This window comes from Dipodomys merriami, unplaced genomic scaffold, assembly GCF_024711535.1.
Source record: "Dipodomys merriami isolate MVZ:Mamm:240054 unplaced genomic scaffold, mDipMer1.0.p SCAF_7, whole genome shotgun sequence".
Classification (NCBI taxonomy): Eukaryota; Metazoa; Chordata; class Mammalia; order Rodentia; family Heteromyidae; genus Dipodomys; species Dipodomys merriami.
The window spans coordinates 45,640,198-45,653,663 of record NW_027206290.1 but is presented as its reverse complement, the minus strand read 5'-3'; the positions used below and the strand labels follow the sequence as shown (position 1 = coordinate 45,653,663).

Genomic DNA, 13,466 nt, shown 5'->3' with positions numbered 1-13,466 from the left:
GGGGTCATTTGTTAGGCAAGTGCTTTAATGGTTGAGCCACTCTGACAGTCCTTTCTACATAAGCTTGCTTGCTTCCTCTCTCTCTCTCTGACACACACACACACACACACACACACACACACGCACACAGACACAGACACACAGACACAGACATACAGACACAGACACACACAGAGACACACAAACACACACAGAGACACACACAGAGACACACACACATACACACACACACACACACACACACACACACACACACACACACACACACACACACACACACACACACACACACACACACACACACACACACACACACACACACACACACACACACACACACACACACACACCCTACCCACCCTCCTTTTCTTCTTCCTTTCTTCTTTGTGCAAGTTCTGAACTCAGAATGTGGGCTCTGTCCCTGGGCTTTTTTTTTTTTCTTTCTTTCTCAAAGCTGATACTATACCACTTGAGCCACAGCTCAATTTAAGGCTTTTTGGCAGTTAATTGGAGATAAAAGTTTTATGAACTTTCCTGCCCAGGCTAGCTTTGAACTGTAATCCTGGTAGCCTCCTGAGTATAGCTCACCTTACAGGCATTAGCCACTGGCACCCAGCTATTTGGCTCTTTTTGTGATAAGTTCTTTCTTTGTGCCTGGGCCATTCTAGTCCTTGTCTCCGCTATTTGTGCTTCCTCTGTAACTGGGATAATAGATGTGTATCATCTCAGCCAGCCATTGGTTGAGATAAGTCTCTTGAGTTTCTTTGTCCAGGCTGGCCTCAAACTATGGTCCTTCAAATCCATCTCCCAAGTAGATAGGATGACAGGCTTTGAGCCACTGCACCTGTTTTTTGGATTGATGTTGCTCATCATGTTGATATGTGTGTTTTCCTTTGTGTTGTGAATGCTTGGTGTTCAGCCAAGACAAGCAAGACCTTGGCACCTTTTACCAGAATGTTTCTCCTAGCTATACTTTTGCAGCTGTGCCATGGCAGGGCCTAGGTGAAATTCAGGTTATAGGCATGTCTGCTTTGCCTTTGTCTGTCAGTATTCTCTGTGGCTGAGCTCGGGCTCTGTTGCTTACAATATGTGGGTGAGTGGCATGGGCCTGCCAGGTCCTGCTGTCTTGGTCCCTAGTGTAAGAACCTCTATGGGGGATGTTTTCCTCCTGTCCTGGGATCACAGCTAGAGCCTGACTTGTCCATGGCTCACTCCCAGCAGACTGCAACCTCAGATGGTAGCACTTCTCTGGCTTGACCATTGTGTGTGTAGACACATGAGGCCCTAGCTTGCCCTGCCCCATGGGAGCTGTTAGTCAACAGCTGGGCAGGGAAGGGGACAGCCAGTCCCTGCAGAGCTGCATGCTCATAATCCAGCTGTTTTCATGAATACATTCTCATTTGTTGTACTGAAGTGGCACTGACAGTTTGGCCTAGGTGTAGGAGATCTGTGGGTGAGACTCTCTGTCATGACATTGGAAACCAGCGAGTCTGGAGTGGCCCATCTGCCCTCCAGCTTCTCTCCCAGCCTCTTCCTATGCTGCAGCTAATGAGTTCTCCTTTTCCAAGCTACCCACCAAGCTCAGTACTCTTCAGGGACTCCTCTTGATTCTGGAATAAAGACGAACCCTCCCTCCATGCAGTGCAAACCTGCTGGTGCTCTGGGTCCTTAGCTTCATGTGACTATTGCCTCTTCCTCCTCCCTCCCTCCCTCCCTCCCTCCCTCCCCTCTCTCCCTCCCTCCCTTCCTCCCTCCTTCCCTCCCTTCCTTCCTTCCTTCCTTCCTTCCTTCCTTCCTTCCTTCCTTCCTTCCTTCCTCCTTTCGTCCTTCCTCCTTCCTCCTTCCTTCCTTCTTTTTTTTTTTGTCAGTCATGGGACTTGAACTCTGGGCCTGGGCGCTGTCCCTCAACTCTTCCGCTCAAGGTTAACGCTCTACCACTTGAGCCACTGCGCCACTTCTGGTTTTCTGGTGATTAATTAGAGATGAGTCTCACAGATTTTCCTGCTAGCTTTGAACCTGATCCTCAAATCTCAGCCTCCTAAATAGCTAGGGTTCTTCTGTCATTAGTTATAACATAGCCAGGTTTATCCAGATTTGTGTGTGTTTGTGTTTGTATGTATGTGTGTTTGCTGGCAATGGGCCTTGAACCCAGGACCTCACACTGTCATTTGGCTTTTTCTGCTCTACCACTTGAGCACACTTCTACTTCTAACTTTTCTTTTTATCTTTTTATGTTGGTCCTGGGGCTTGAACTCAGGGCCTAGGTGTTGTCCCAGAGCATTTTGTTCAAGCCTAGTACTCTACCACTTGAGCCTTTTGGCTCAATTTCTGGCTTTTTGGTGGTTAATTGAAGAGAAGAATCTCATGTACTTTCCTGCCCAAGCTAGTGTCAAACTGAGATCCTCAGTGACCTGAGTAGCTAGGATTATAGGCATGAGCTACTGGTGCTCAGCTTATCCAGAATTCTTTATGCTTACGTATAACCTGTGTAAGCTGACTACACTGAGAGATGAGTGGAGTTTTTGCCAAATGGAATTTCTTTTTGTTTTCTCTTTTAAGATTTTTTTAATTGTGAAAATATCGTACAGAGGGGTTACAATTACATGAGCAAGGCAATGAGTACATTTCTTATCAAGCATTGTTGCCTCCTCCTTTGTTTCCCCTTCCCTTTCCATCCCTTCCCATCTCTCCCCCCCCTCACCCCTCTGCCCTACCCACCCCCCTCCTGTAAAGTTCATTTTTCATCATAACGACTTGTACATCTCATTGTTGCAGTGGGTCCACTTGTATCCCTACTTAAACAATTTGTTTTTTCCCTTCCCCTTCCCAAATTATACCAACATCAAAAACAGTGAAAACAGGGGTTATGCTGTGGGGGAGGAACATACAAAGCAACAAAGAAATCATCTTATAAATATGTTAGAAACAATAGCAAGAAAGAAAAACCATTTGAGTCCTTATCTTGGGGTTCATTTCACCTAACATCAACTTATCTGACCTTTTCTGCTTGACTCAGACATATACTAGTTATTGCAAAAAAGGGAAACCATGGGACCTATGTTTCTTTGGACCTGGCTTACTTTACTTAATATAATTTTTTCCAAGTTTTTCCATTTCCTAACAAATGGGGCAATGTCATTCTTTCTGATGGAGGCAAAGAATTCCCTTGTGTATATATACCACATTTTCTTGATCCATTTATTTACTGAGGGGTCATCTGGGTTGGTTCCATATCTTAGCTATGGTAAATAATGCTGCAATAAACATAGTTGTGCTGGTAGCTTTAGTATGGTCTTGTTTGTGATCATTTGGGTAAATGCCCAAAAGTGGGATTGCTGGGTTATAGGGGAGCTCTATGTGGAGTCTTTTGAGAAACCTCCATAATACTTTCCAAAGTGGTTGAACAAGTTTACACTCCCACCAACAATGCAGTAGGGTTCCCTTCTGGCCACATCCCCTCCAGCATCTGTTGGTGTTAGAGTTCGTGATTATAGCCATTCTAAATGGGGTGAGGTGGTATCTCAGTGTTGTTTTGATTTGCATTTCTTTTATGGCTAGAGAGGTTGAGCATTTCTTCATGTGTCTATTGGCCGTCCTTCTTTCCTCTTCAGAGAAGTTTCTCTGTAAATCTTTAGCCCACTGATTTATTGGGCAGTTGTTTCTTTGAGGATTTGTGGTTGGGGGATTTGATTTTTTTGAGTTCCATACAACGGACAAGGGTCCGTTGGCTAGTGAAGATCTTCTCCCAATCAGTGGGCTTTCTATTGATCTTGCTAGCTATGTCCTTTGCCGTGCAGAAGCTCAGCAATTCCATGTAATCCCATTTGTCCAACCTTTCTTTGATTTGTTGTGTTTCTGGGTCTCTATTAAGAAAATTTCAGCCTGTGCCAAGGAGACCTAAGGTTTCTCCTATTCCATCCTGTAATGTTTTCAGGGTGTCTGCTTTGACTCTGAGGTCTTTGATCCAGCCAAATGGAATTTCTATGACACTCCCTGCCCCCACCAAGCCCTCTAATAAAGAGCAAGTATAGGGTCTCACCTGAAGTTCTGTATTGTTGGCTTTGTCATAAATTGACTATATTGTTGATACATTGCAACATGAGCATCAGCTTTATGTCTAGCATACTTCTATGTTTAGAAATAGAGTATGGGGGACTGGGAGTGTGGCTTGGTGGTAGAGTGCTTGCCTAGAATGCATGAAGCCCTGGGTTTGATTCCTTAGTGCCAAGAAAAGGTGGAAGTGGTGCTATGGCTCAAGTGGTAGAGTGCTAGCTTTGAGCACAGAGAGGCTCAGGGAGAGTGCCCAGGCCCTTTGTTCAGGCCCCAGGACTGTCCCCCCCCCAAAAAAAAACCCCAAACCAAAACAAAGAAATAGAGTATGGGCATCTGTTTATTTTTTGGTACATGTCCTGGGGCTTGAACTCAGGGCCTGGGAACTATCTCTGGGCTTTTTTTTTTTTTTTGCTTAAGGCTAACTGTTCTACCACTTGAGCCACAATTCCCCTTCTCTTCTTTTTCTTTTTCTTTTTCTTTTTCTTCTTCTTCTTCTTCTTCTTCTTCTTCTTCTTCTTCTTCTTCTTCTTCTTCTTCTTCTTCTTCTTCTTCTTCCTCTTCTTCTTCCTCTTCTTCCTCCTCCTCCTCCTCCTTCTCCTCTTCCTCCTCCTCCTCCTCCTCCTCCTCTTCTTCTTCTTCTTCTTCTTCTTCTTCTTCTTCTTCTTCTTCTTCTTCTTCTTCTTCTTCTTCTTCTTCTTCTTCTTCTTCTTCTTTCTTCTTCTTTCTTCTTCTTTCTTCTTCTTCTTCTTCTTTCTTCTTCTTCTTTCTTCTTTCTTCTTCTTTTTTGGTAGTTAATTAGAGATAAGAGTCTCACAGACTTTTCTGCCTGGACTGGCTTTGAACCTTGGTTCCTCAGATCTCCGCCTCCTGAGTAGCTACGATTAATTATAGGGGTGAGCCACTGGCATTGATTCACCTGTATATGTGTGTGTGTGTGTGTGTTTTAATACCCTATAAACAACCACCATGGCAGAAGGTCTGCTACAGAGAATTTGCCAGCTTTCAGCTTTACAATAGTAAAATTAAGGCTCTGAGTGGACAAGTCACTTGCCCAAGATCACAGAAATGAATACTAGTGTGTCAACTTAACTAAAACAAAGAGCATCCCAAGAGAGATTCTCCAAGAACACTGATCCATGTCTGGAAGTAACAGTATGGAAGCAAGAATTCGTGTACCATAGCAAACAATGGGTGTGTTCAAGGAGCCTTTTTCAAGGGCAGAAATGAAGAGATTCTGCCAGCTCTTCTGAAACATCGATTGTTAGCTGGAATGGCGTCAGTCTGAGGTAGAGCAGACAGTTGTGGGCGGATGTCCTGGGAGAAGTGCTTTTTCTGTGCAGGCTTGTGGTTCTGGCAGAGTCCTTTGGGAGAGTTATTTATCAGGCAGTGTGTAAGAATCCTTTCTTCCTAACCTGGTTTTATTTACTTTATAAATTATGGTTGCTGTAAAGCAGCTCCATTTTGACAGCTTTTACATTTTGGCCAGAAATGTTGGGGATTCAAATCTTGCACCTCACCTGAACTCAGAACTCTTTTGGAGCCATGAACAACCTTTTGAAGATTGTGATACAGGTGAAGTTTAACAGTCACTGGTCACGTTGGAGGGTGGTACCTCATGCCTATAATCCTAGCTTCTCAGAAGGCTGAAATCTGAAGATTGCAGTTCAGAGATAGCCTAGGCAGGCAAGTCTGCGAGACTCTTGCCTTCTGTTAACCATCAAAAGCTGGAAGTGAGCTGTGACTCAAGTGGTAGCGTGCCAGCCTTGAGTGAAAAAAGCTCAGTGACAGTGCTCAGGCCTTAAGTTCATGCCCCATGGCTGACATAGACACTAAGCCACTAGTCTAGGCCATAATGAGGGCTCTTACTGCCTAATCACACTTCTTCCCTCTTTCTACTGAGTTTTTGCTGGAGGTAACAGGCTGGGCCAGGCCAGGAGTAGTGTGGTGCACTACCTGACTCTTCAGGGAAGCTGAGCCATAGACCTGTTTGTTCCTGGGATTGTCACTGCTGGCCTCCATAGGATAACTTCCCATCTCTGTCCTCTCTGGGTACTCCCTGGGTATAGCTGTCTGTCCTCATTCAGGGCTTTAGCCAGTATTGCCTTCTTTCCCCTTCCCCTTCCCACTACCTCTCCCCACTTCCTCTCTCCTTTCCTTTCCCTTCCCTTCCATATTCCTTTCCTTCCTACTTTCCTCCTTTCTTCCCTCCTCTCCCCTCTCTTCTTTATCTGTGCTGGTCCGCTGTGTATTAAAAGTCTGCCAAGGCCAGGTGACAGTGGCTCATACCTGTAACCCTAGCTACTCAGGAGGCTGAGATCTGAGGGTCATGGTTCAAAGCCAGCTTTGGCAGGAACATCCATGAAACTCTTTATCTCCAATAAATTGCTCAGAGAAAGTCAGAAGTCCTCAAGTGGTAGATTTGCTAGCCTTGAGCAAAAGGAGCCCAGGGACAGTGTCCAGGCTCAGAGTTCAGGTCCCAGGACCAGCTGTGGGCTATAGCCTATCAATGTTTCTTGCCCTTTTGGTTTGAATGTTGGGTGTTAGCCAGTTGCAAGTGACTGTGAACCCTGAGCCTGACTAATTGAGGTAAGGAGACAATGCTCCTCCTCAAAAGACAGTGTTGCAGTGCTCACCTTATTTGTGTTTTGACACCATTTTGGTGTGTTCACACAGCCTTCTGCACAGAAATAAACTTTGCTGAGTTCCGTTTGAGTTAGTGTTCTCATTTCTCACCACACCCCACTATCATGAGATATCGCTAACAATAAGACTCTCAATGGACTTTCCTGCCTCAGCTGGCTTTGAAGCACAATCCTTAGATCTCAGCCTCTTGAGTACCTAGGATTACAGATGTGAGCCACTGGTGCCTGGCTTAAGATACCATTTTCTTGATGTGATGTGTTTGTTCAGGTTTAGTAGGAGAGCAGGGTCTTGAGTGAGCACTCAGCCCATCAAGGGTCCAAAGCACTGTCCATGACATTGTGATTTGTGAGCATTAAGCACTCTTTGCTGTTTCTGAATATATTTAAAGGAGTTTTGTCACCTGTAGGTACCAGGAACCCAAGACTTGGGCGTTCAGAAAGTACTGAGGCAGTGTTCTGTAAGCCTCTATTAATCCATGTCAGGGCTCCATTCTTAGGGTTCCCATTAAATCTTATAGTCTTTAAAGGCAAGTTGAATTTCATGCTAGATCAATCCAAGAGCAAGGCATCCAAGCTCACACTTCTGAGCATTCATTCTGAGTTATTCTTTAGTTATGCCAGGTGGTGCTGAGCAGCAGCTTCCCGGCCTGGCACCTCCTAGTCTTTAGATGCCTTTATTTAGGCCTGGCATCTGGGGCCCTCTACTGAGGCCAGCTCATGCTTAATGTTAGGGGATGTCCCATGATTTTAGGAACTCCATGCCAGGTAATTGTGTAACTTCCAGTCTTTCTCAAAAAAACATCCAAATTAACAAAACCAAGAAATCCACCTCCTGAGCTCTCGTGATTTAGGAAAGCTGGGCTCTGGTCCCTTCATAATGAGATAGAATGAGGTCAGCTATCGATGTAGTCTTCACCTGAGCTGTGAGGATTAGAAGTTTGGGAAATGTGCTATTTGATCTCAGAAGTGGCGTTGTGTTGATAGGCAGGGGGAATTGGAAGGCCTGTGATAGGTACTGTGTACACTGGTATGTATACATGGGTGTATATACAGTAACATTTCTTTCCATGTCTGGGTTCTGCATTAGCTGGACCCATCAGTGGAGCTGTGGGGTATAATGGCAATGGGGAGAGGGTCTCTGCCTGTTTTATTTTGCTGTGTTGGTGGGAATGTGGGAGTGTGGAAGGTCCTTAAGCAGCTGCCTGTTGCCTTTGATCAGGGCACAATGGACTGTGACCGAGTGCAGGTCTGACCTGGTCATGCAGTCCAGTAGTTGGCTTCTTAGAGACTGATGCCTGGGGAAATTGAGGCAGATGAAGCAGGGATGATGCGTATAGCCAGGAAGAAATTTGTTCCTCTGGTTTCTTTCAATGGGGGATACTGGGATCAGTAGCACTTCTGTGGCTGGCCCTGGCCTCTGCTGTGGAAGTGAGGGGCCTGGTCCTCAATCCTCAAGACTAAGGAATCTGAAGTCTTGATACTACCAGGTCTATTGGAAGGAAAGACCTGCTTATTTCAGACAAGATGGCCGTTGTTACTCCTTCAGGCGGCTTTACTCAGTTTAATTTTTGCTTTCACGTTTAGATGAAATGATCTGACTTTTTAATAATCGTGACTGGCTTTATAGGTGCAGTTCTTCATCAGAGGAAAGCTTCTCCTGCATGTTTTTCTTTGTAATTCTTGTGTAGTTTGGCTGTAACTTCAGCTAGTTCACATTGCTGAGCTTTAGCCTGTGACTGGATGCAGTTTCTTCTTGCTGGGATGTGGTGGGAGCTGTGGACATGTTCTCTCCTCAGAGAGAAAATGTAGGCTTTTGTCAATGTGAAGATCCTGAAGGTTAGATCTTTAAAGGAACTTTGAGGCAGTTAGGATAAGGGGAGAAAATTATAGTTGGTCAAATGAGCTTGAGAAGTGCCAGCCTGGGACAGACAGCACTGTGAGTAGGCAGGAGTGGGTGGCACTGTGTGTGTGAGAGTGAATGAGGGCAAATGTGAGTTTGTGTGAGTACACATGCATGTGTAAGTGTGTATGCAAATGTGTATGAGTTAGTTGTGAGTATGTGTGTGAACAGATGAGTAACTGTGTGCGTGTACACATTTTTGTGAGCATATATAAGTACAGGTATGAATGTGAAGTGTGTGAATGCATGTGTGTGTGTGCAAGCTAAGGGTATTAGTGACAGTAGCTAGTCCTCTATCTTTCCCAGGAAGGGGCTGCTGCCTGCCTTAGACTCCCAGCCTAGAATTCAACAAGGTACCTTTAAGATGCTAGCCAGGTAGAGCTAAGGGATTCTATCATCCTGGGTTGGTTTCACTCCTTTGATTCTTCCTCCTCTAGCTTTTTTTTTTTTTTTCATGCCAAGTACTGGAGCTTGAACTCAGGACTCTCACATGGCTTTGTTTTTTTTTGGCTGGAGTCCTCCCATTTGAGCCATACCTCTACTTCCAGCTGTTTGCTGGTTAAGTGGAGATAAAGAGTCTTCCAGATTTGTCTGTCCTGGGTGGCTTCTAACCTTCTTACAGGCATGAGTTACCACTTGAGCCTGGCCAACAGACTCTTTTTAATCTAATATAGCATCGGATGTGTTTCCTTTACACAATTAAGCTTATCTACAAAGAAGCCGAATTGTACATCACTACAGTTCAAAATAAAAAGATAAAATGTATGTGTAATAGAATAGGTTAAGTTGTCTCCATGTCTCCATAAGGGAAAAACTTTAGGAATGTTTCAGGAGTTCAGCAATTTCACTTGTTGGCTTAATGAAGCCTAATCTAGAAATATGGTTAAGTTTCCTATTTACAATACATGCTGTGACCTTCAAATCTAGCTCCAGGCTCCAAACAGCAGTACCTGACAGAGATGTATACGGAAGCCAAGATTAATTTCTTTCCTCCCAGTGGAGATGGCCATTTGAAATTGCTCTTTCTAACGCTGACACGTGCATATAGGACTCTAGCACCTAAAAGAATACTGTTCAGTTTGCTGGAATTTTTCACCAGCTAGAATCCCATTGCCCCCACCTATTATGATAAAATTTTAATACATTGATAAAAGGAGTAAATGATTTATGCCCATCTTCAGTACAAATAAGTGCAACTTGTGCATTGGTGTTTGTATGGTTTTAGGAAGCAGGTGTTTCCCCCCCCCCCCCATATCTAGGCAGTAGATTAGAATGAAGATGCCAGCTTTAAAATAGGGAATGTGAAAAAGAATCATTAATGTGTCCCAGGATTTTGCATAATGTGACATCACTTGGTTATTCTGCCATCCTTTCTGAAAGGAGAATCTGGTACTCAGTCATTGTGTGTGCTTCCAAATGATCTGTGCAAATAGAGATGTGTTTGCTGGATGTGCTGCGAGAGGCTTTGAGGGTGTGGCAGGCAAGCCCGGCCATGGGTGGGTGGTATGGTGAGCACCAGTTAGCTTTTTCTCCCTTGTAGTCAGAGGCAGGGTGGGTGGAGAAATGGAAAGCATCACACAGAAAATTGCTCTGCCTTTTTCTTGGGCACATAACCCCTGCCTTCCTCTCTCTCTGCTCTGCAGTGGGAATGCTTTGGCTCTGTCCCCAGGTGGAGGCATACAGTACCAGGGTTTCTCCTTCCTGCTACCTCTCAGGATTATTTCAGTGTTGTGACTGTGCAGCTAGTCACATTGAATACAGGTCACTTGTCCAGGTCACTCCATTATACTTAGGCAAAGTTAGCACTTAGTTTGGTTCTTCTCTCCTTGAAGGAGTTACTTTCTTTTGATACTAAGGCTTGAACTCAGGGCCTGTGCACTGTCCCTTAGCTTTTTTTTCTTTTTCTCAAGGATGGTACTCTACCACTTGAATGACAGCTCCATGCATAGATATTTGGTGATTAATTGGAGATAAGAGTCTTATGGACGTTTCTGCCTGTACTGGCTTTGAACTGAGATCTTGGTAGCTAGAATGATAGGCATGAGTTAGTAGTGCTTGGCAGTTTTTTGACCCATATTAATGTGTAGGAATAAGCCAGGGGCCAGAGGCTCACAGCTGTAATCCTAGCTATTCAGAAGGCTGAGATCTGAGGATCACAGTTCAAAGCAAGACCCCATAGAAAAGTCCAGAGACTCTTAAAAAACCAGAAGTGGAGCTGTGGCTCAAGTGGTAGAACACTAGCCTTGAGCAAGGAAGCTCAGGGACAGGCCTTGAGTTGAAGTCCCAAGATGGGTGTGGGGTAGGACTATACTCCAGATGGTAGTGTGAGCTGTGTCTGACCTGTGCTGAATATACCCTCAAACACAGGCAATAAATATTTTGCCATGCCTCTTTGACCTCACTGTGTGATCCAAATGCCCTGGGATTCAGTACACTTTCTCCCCCCGCCCCCCCCCCCCAAGTTCTTTTACCATGGGGACTGAATAGCAATGGGGCGTCAGGGGCACTGAGTGAGACAGTTTAATCTCCACATTGTGGAGGAAGTAGACATTGACTCAGTCACACAAATATGGACTTCACTGTGGCCAGTGTGCCGAAGGAGAGTTTCATGGTGCTGTGAGAAGGCTTGCTTAGGAAACATCCCATGGCTACAAGGGGAAGGAACCACATTCTAGGCAGGGGCTGAGCATTCTGGGAAGGTGTTTGTCTACCTGCCTGTGGGGAAGGACCCCGGGACTGCTCCATGACTCTAGGCAGCTGTGTGCCATGTGATGGAAACATCTGATCTTTGAGGACACTCTGATTCATGTGGTTGGGGGCTAAAACAAATCCAAGAGTTGGGAGGTTTCAAAAGGCTGTTATGGACTCTTGTCGGTTTGTGGTCTACTCTTTGAGTAATTGCTCCAGTCACAGTAAGCAGCTTGTGCAAAGGCCCTTTGATAGGAGGTACTTGGTGAATAGGAGGGAAGAGAGAAAAGGCCAGGATGGTGGAGCAGAAAGTGAAGGTGGCAGAGAGTCAGGGTAGGGGGGAAGGATGGGTGGGCGGCGGGCCCTGCTTGGCTGTCTAGACTGCAGAAACTGGTCTCCATTGAGGATGTTCCCTCCAGTGGAGAAGGGAAAGCTGTCTTGGCCTTGCTGGGTGATGGCCGTGAGAGAATAATTCAGCTAGATATTTAGCCACAGACACCTATGTGACCTGCGTGCTTTGCAGTTCCCTTCAGTGGCCCTGGCTGTTGTTGTCCCTTGATGTGAAAAGGCTATACGCAGGGCCTGCTGAAGGTGTCTAGGTGCCTGCAAAAGCCCTGCCAGTGCCTTGTCCTCATACCAGGTGCTTTGGCTCTGTGGTACCTGAGCACTGGCAGGAAGCTGAGCTTTGCTGCTGGGGGTAAAGTGTACTACATCTTTTGAGGCCTCCTGAATTCTAGCTAATGTCCATAAGGTCGGAGGTGCATGCATTTCGCTGTCACAGTGCCTGCTGATCCCCCATGCTGAGGTTTGAAATAGTGCCATTATACACCAGATGACCTTCTAGGTTTGGTCCCCAGTCTTGAGTGACCCTCAACATTTGCCCACAGAGGCCTAGTACAGGATCCATTCTGATTTCAAAACTAGTTCCTCGAAAGCAGAGCTATGGCTCAAGTAATAGTGTCAGACTTAAGCAAACATACACACACACACACACACACACACACACACACACACGCACGCACACAGACACAGACACACAGACACAGACATACAGACACAGACACACACAGAGACACACACACACACACACACACACACACACACACACACACACACACACACACACACACACACACACACACACACACACACACACACACACACACACACACACACACACACACACACACACACACACACACACACACACACACACACACACACACACACACACACACACACACACACACACCCCAAAACCTGATGGAGAGTGCTAGGCCATGAGTTCAAGCCTCAGTACTGGCACCAACAAACAAAAAGTCTATTCTCCACATTGTGGTTGACATCTGTGGGGTCCTGGGAGGAACTTGGGTCCAGCCTGGTGAGTTTGATACCTTGATGTGAACTGCCTGATAGACTTTAATGCTTTGTTGTGTGGGACAGGCGGGGAGTGTGTAGTAATGTGCTGTGCTTTCTCTGTGCAGGTACTTTGTGCTGGATTTTGAGACTGGCATGCTGCAGTATTTTGTGAATGAGCAGAGCAAACACCAGAAGCCACGAGGAGTGCTGTCTTTATCTGGAGCCATTGTGTCTCTGAGCGACGAAGCTCCCCACATGCTGGTTGTGTACGCTGCCAGTGGAGAGATGTACAAGCTGAGAGGTGAGTGCTCTGGGGAGGCTTCTAGCAGGCCTCCTGGGCCCTTTCACAGGTACTGTGCTGTCTTTCCCTCCCATTTTTTCCTCCTTCCTTCTCTTCTTCCCTCTTTTCCTCCCTTTTTGTGCTAATACCTGATCTAGAATTCAGAGTCTTACCCTTTCCTTTACCTTTTTTTTTTTTTTCTCAAAGCTAGCACTCTACCATATGAGCCATACCTCCACTTCCAGCATTTCGCTGGCTAATTGGAGATGAGAGTTTTTGATTTTTCTGCCGGATTGGGCTTTGGTCTGTGATCCCAGATCTCAGCTTCCTGAGTAGCTAGGATTACAGGCATGAGCCCCCAGGTCCTGGCATCATTTCAAGTTCAGTCAATAATATTCAAGGTACTCATATGAAAAATGGAACCAGGTAAATTGGGGGAATGGGTGGGAAGAATCATGAAAGGGATGACATTGATCAAGATGCATTGCACTCAAACTGACATGTGGAACTGAAACCCCTTTGTACAACTACTCAATGATAATTT

General features: G+C 45.5%; 1 protein-coding gene across 5 annotated transcripts in view; it reads left to right on the top strand.

Annotated features, from left to right (window-relative positions):
* Osbpl10 (oxysterol binding protein like 10) overlaps positions 1 to 13,466 on the top strand; it is a 254,574-nt gene that overhangs the window by 70,327 nt on the left and 170,781 nt on the right. For all 5 annotated transcript variants that reach the window (XM_070006482.1, XM_070006481.1, XM_070006483.1 and 2 more), the window contains exon 2: positions 12,768 to 12,943. In XM_070006482.1, coding sequence (XP_069862583.1) covers positions 12,768 to 12,943 — 176 coding nt within the window. The remainder of the gene's footprint in view (positions 1 to 12,767; positions 12,944 to 13,466) is intronic.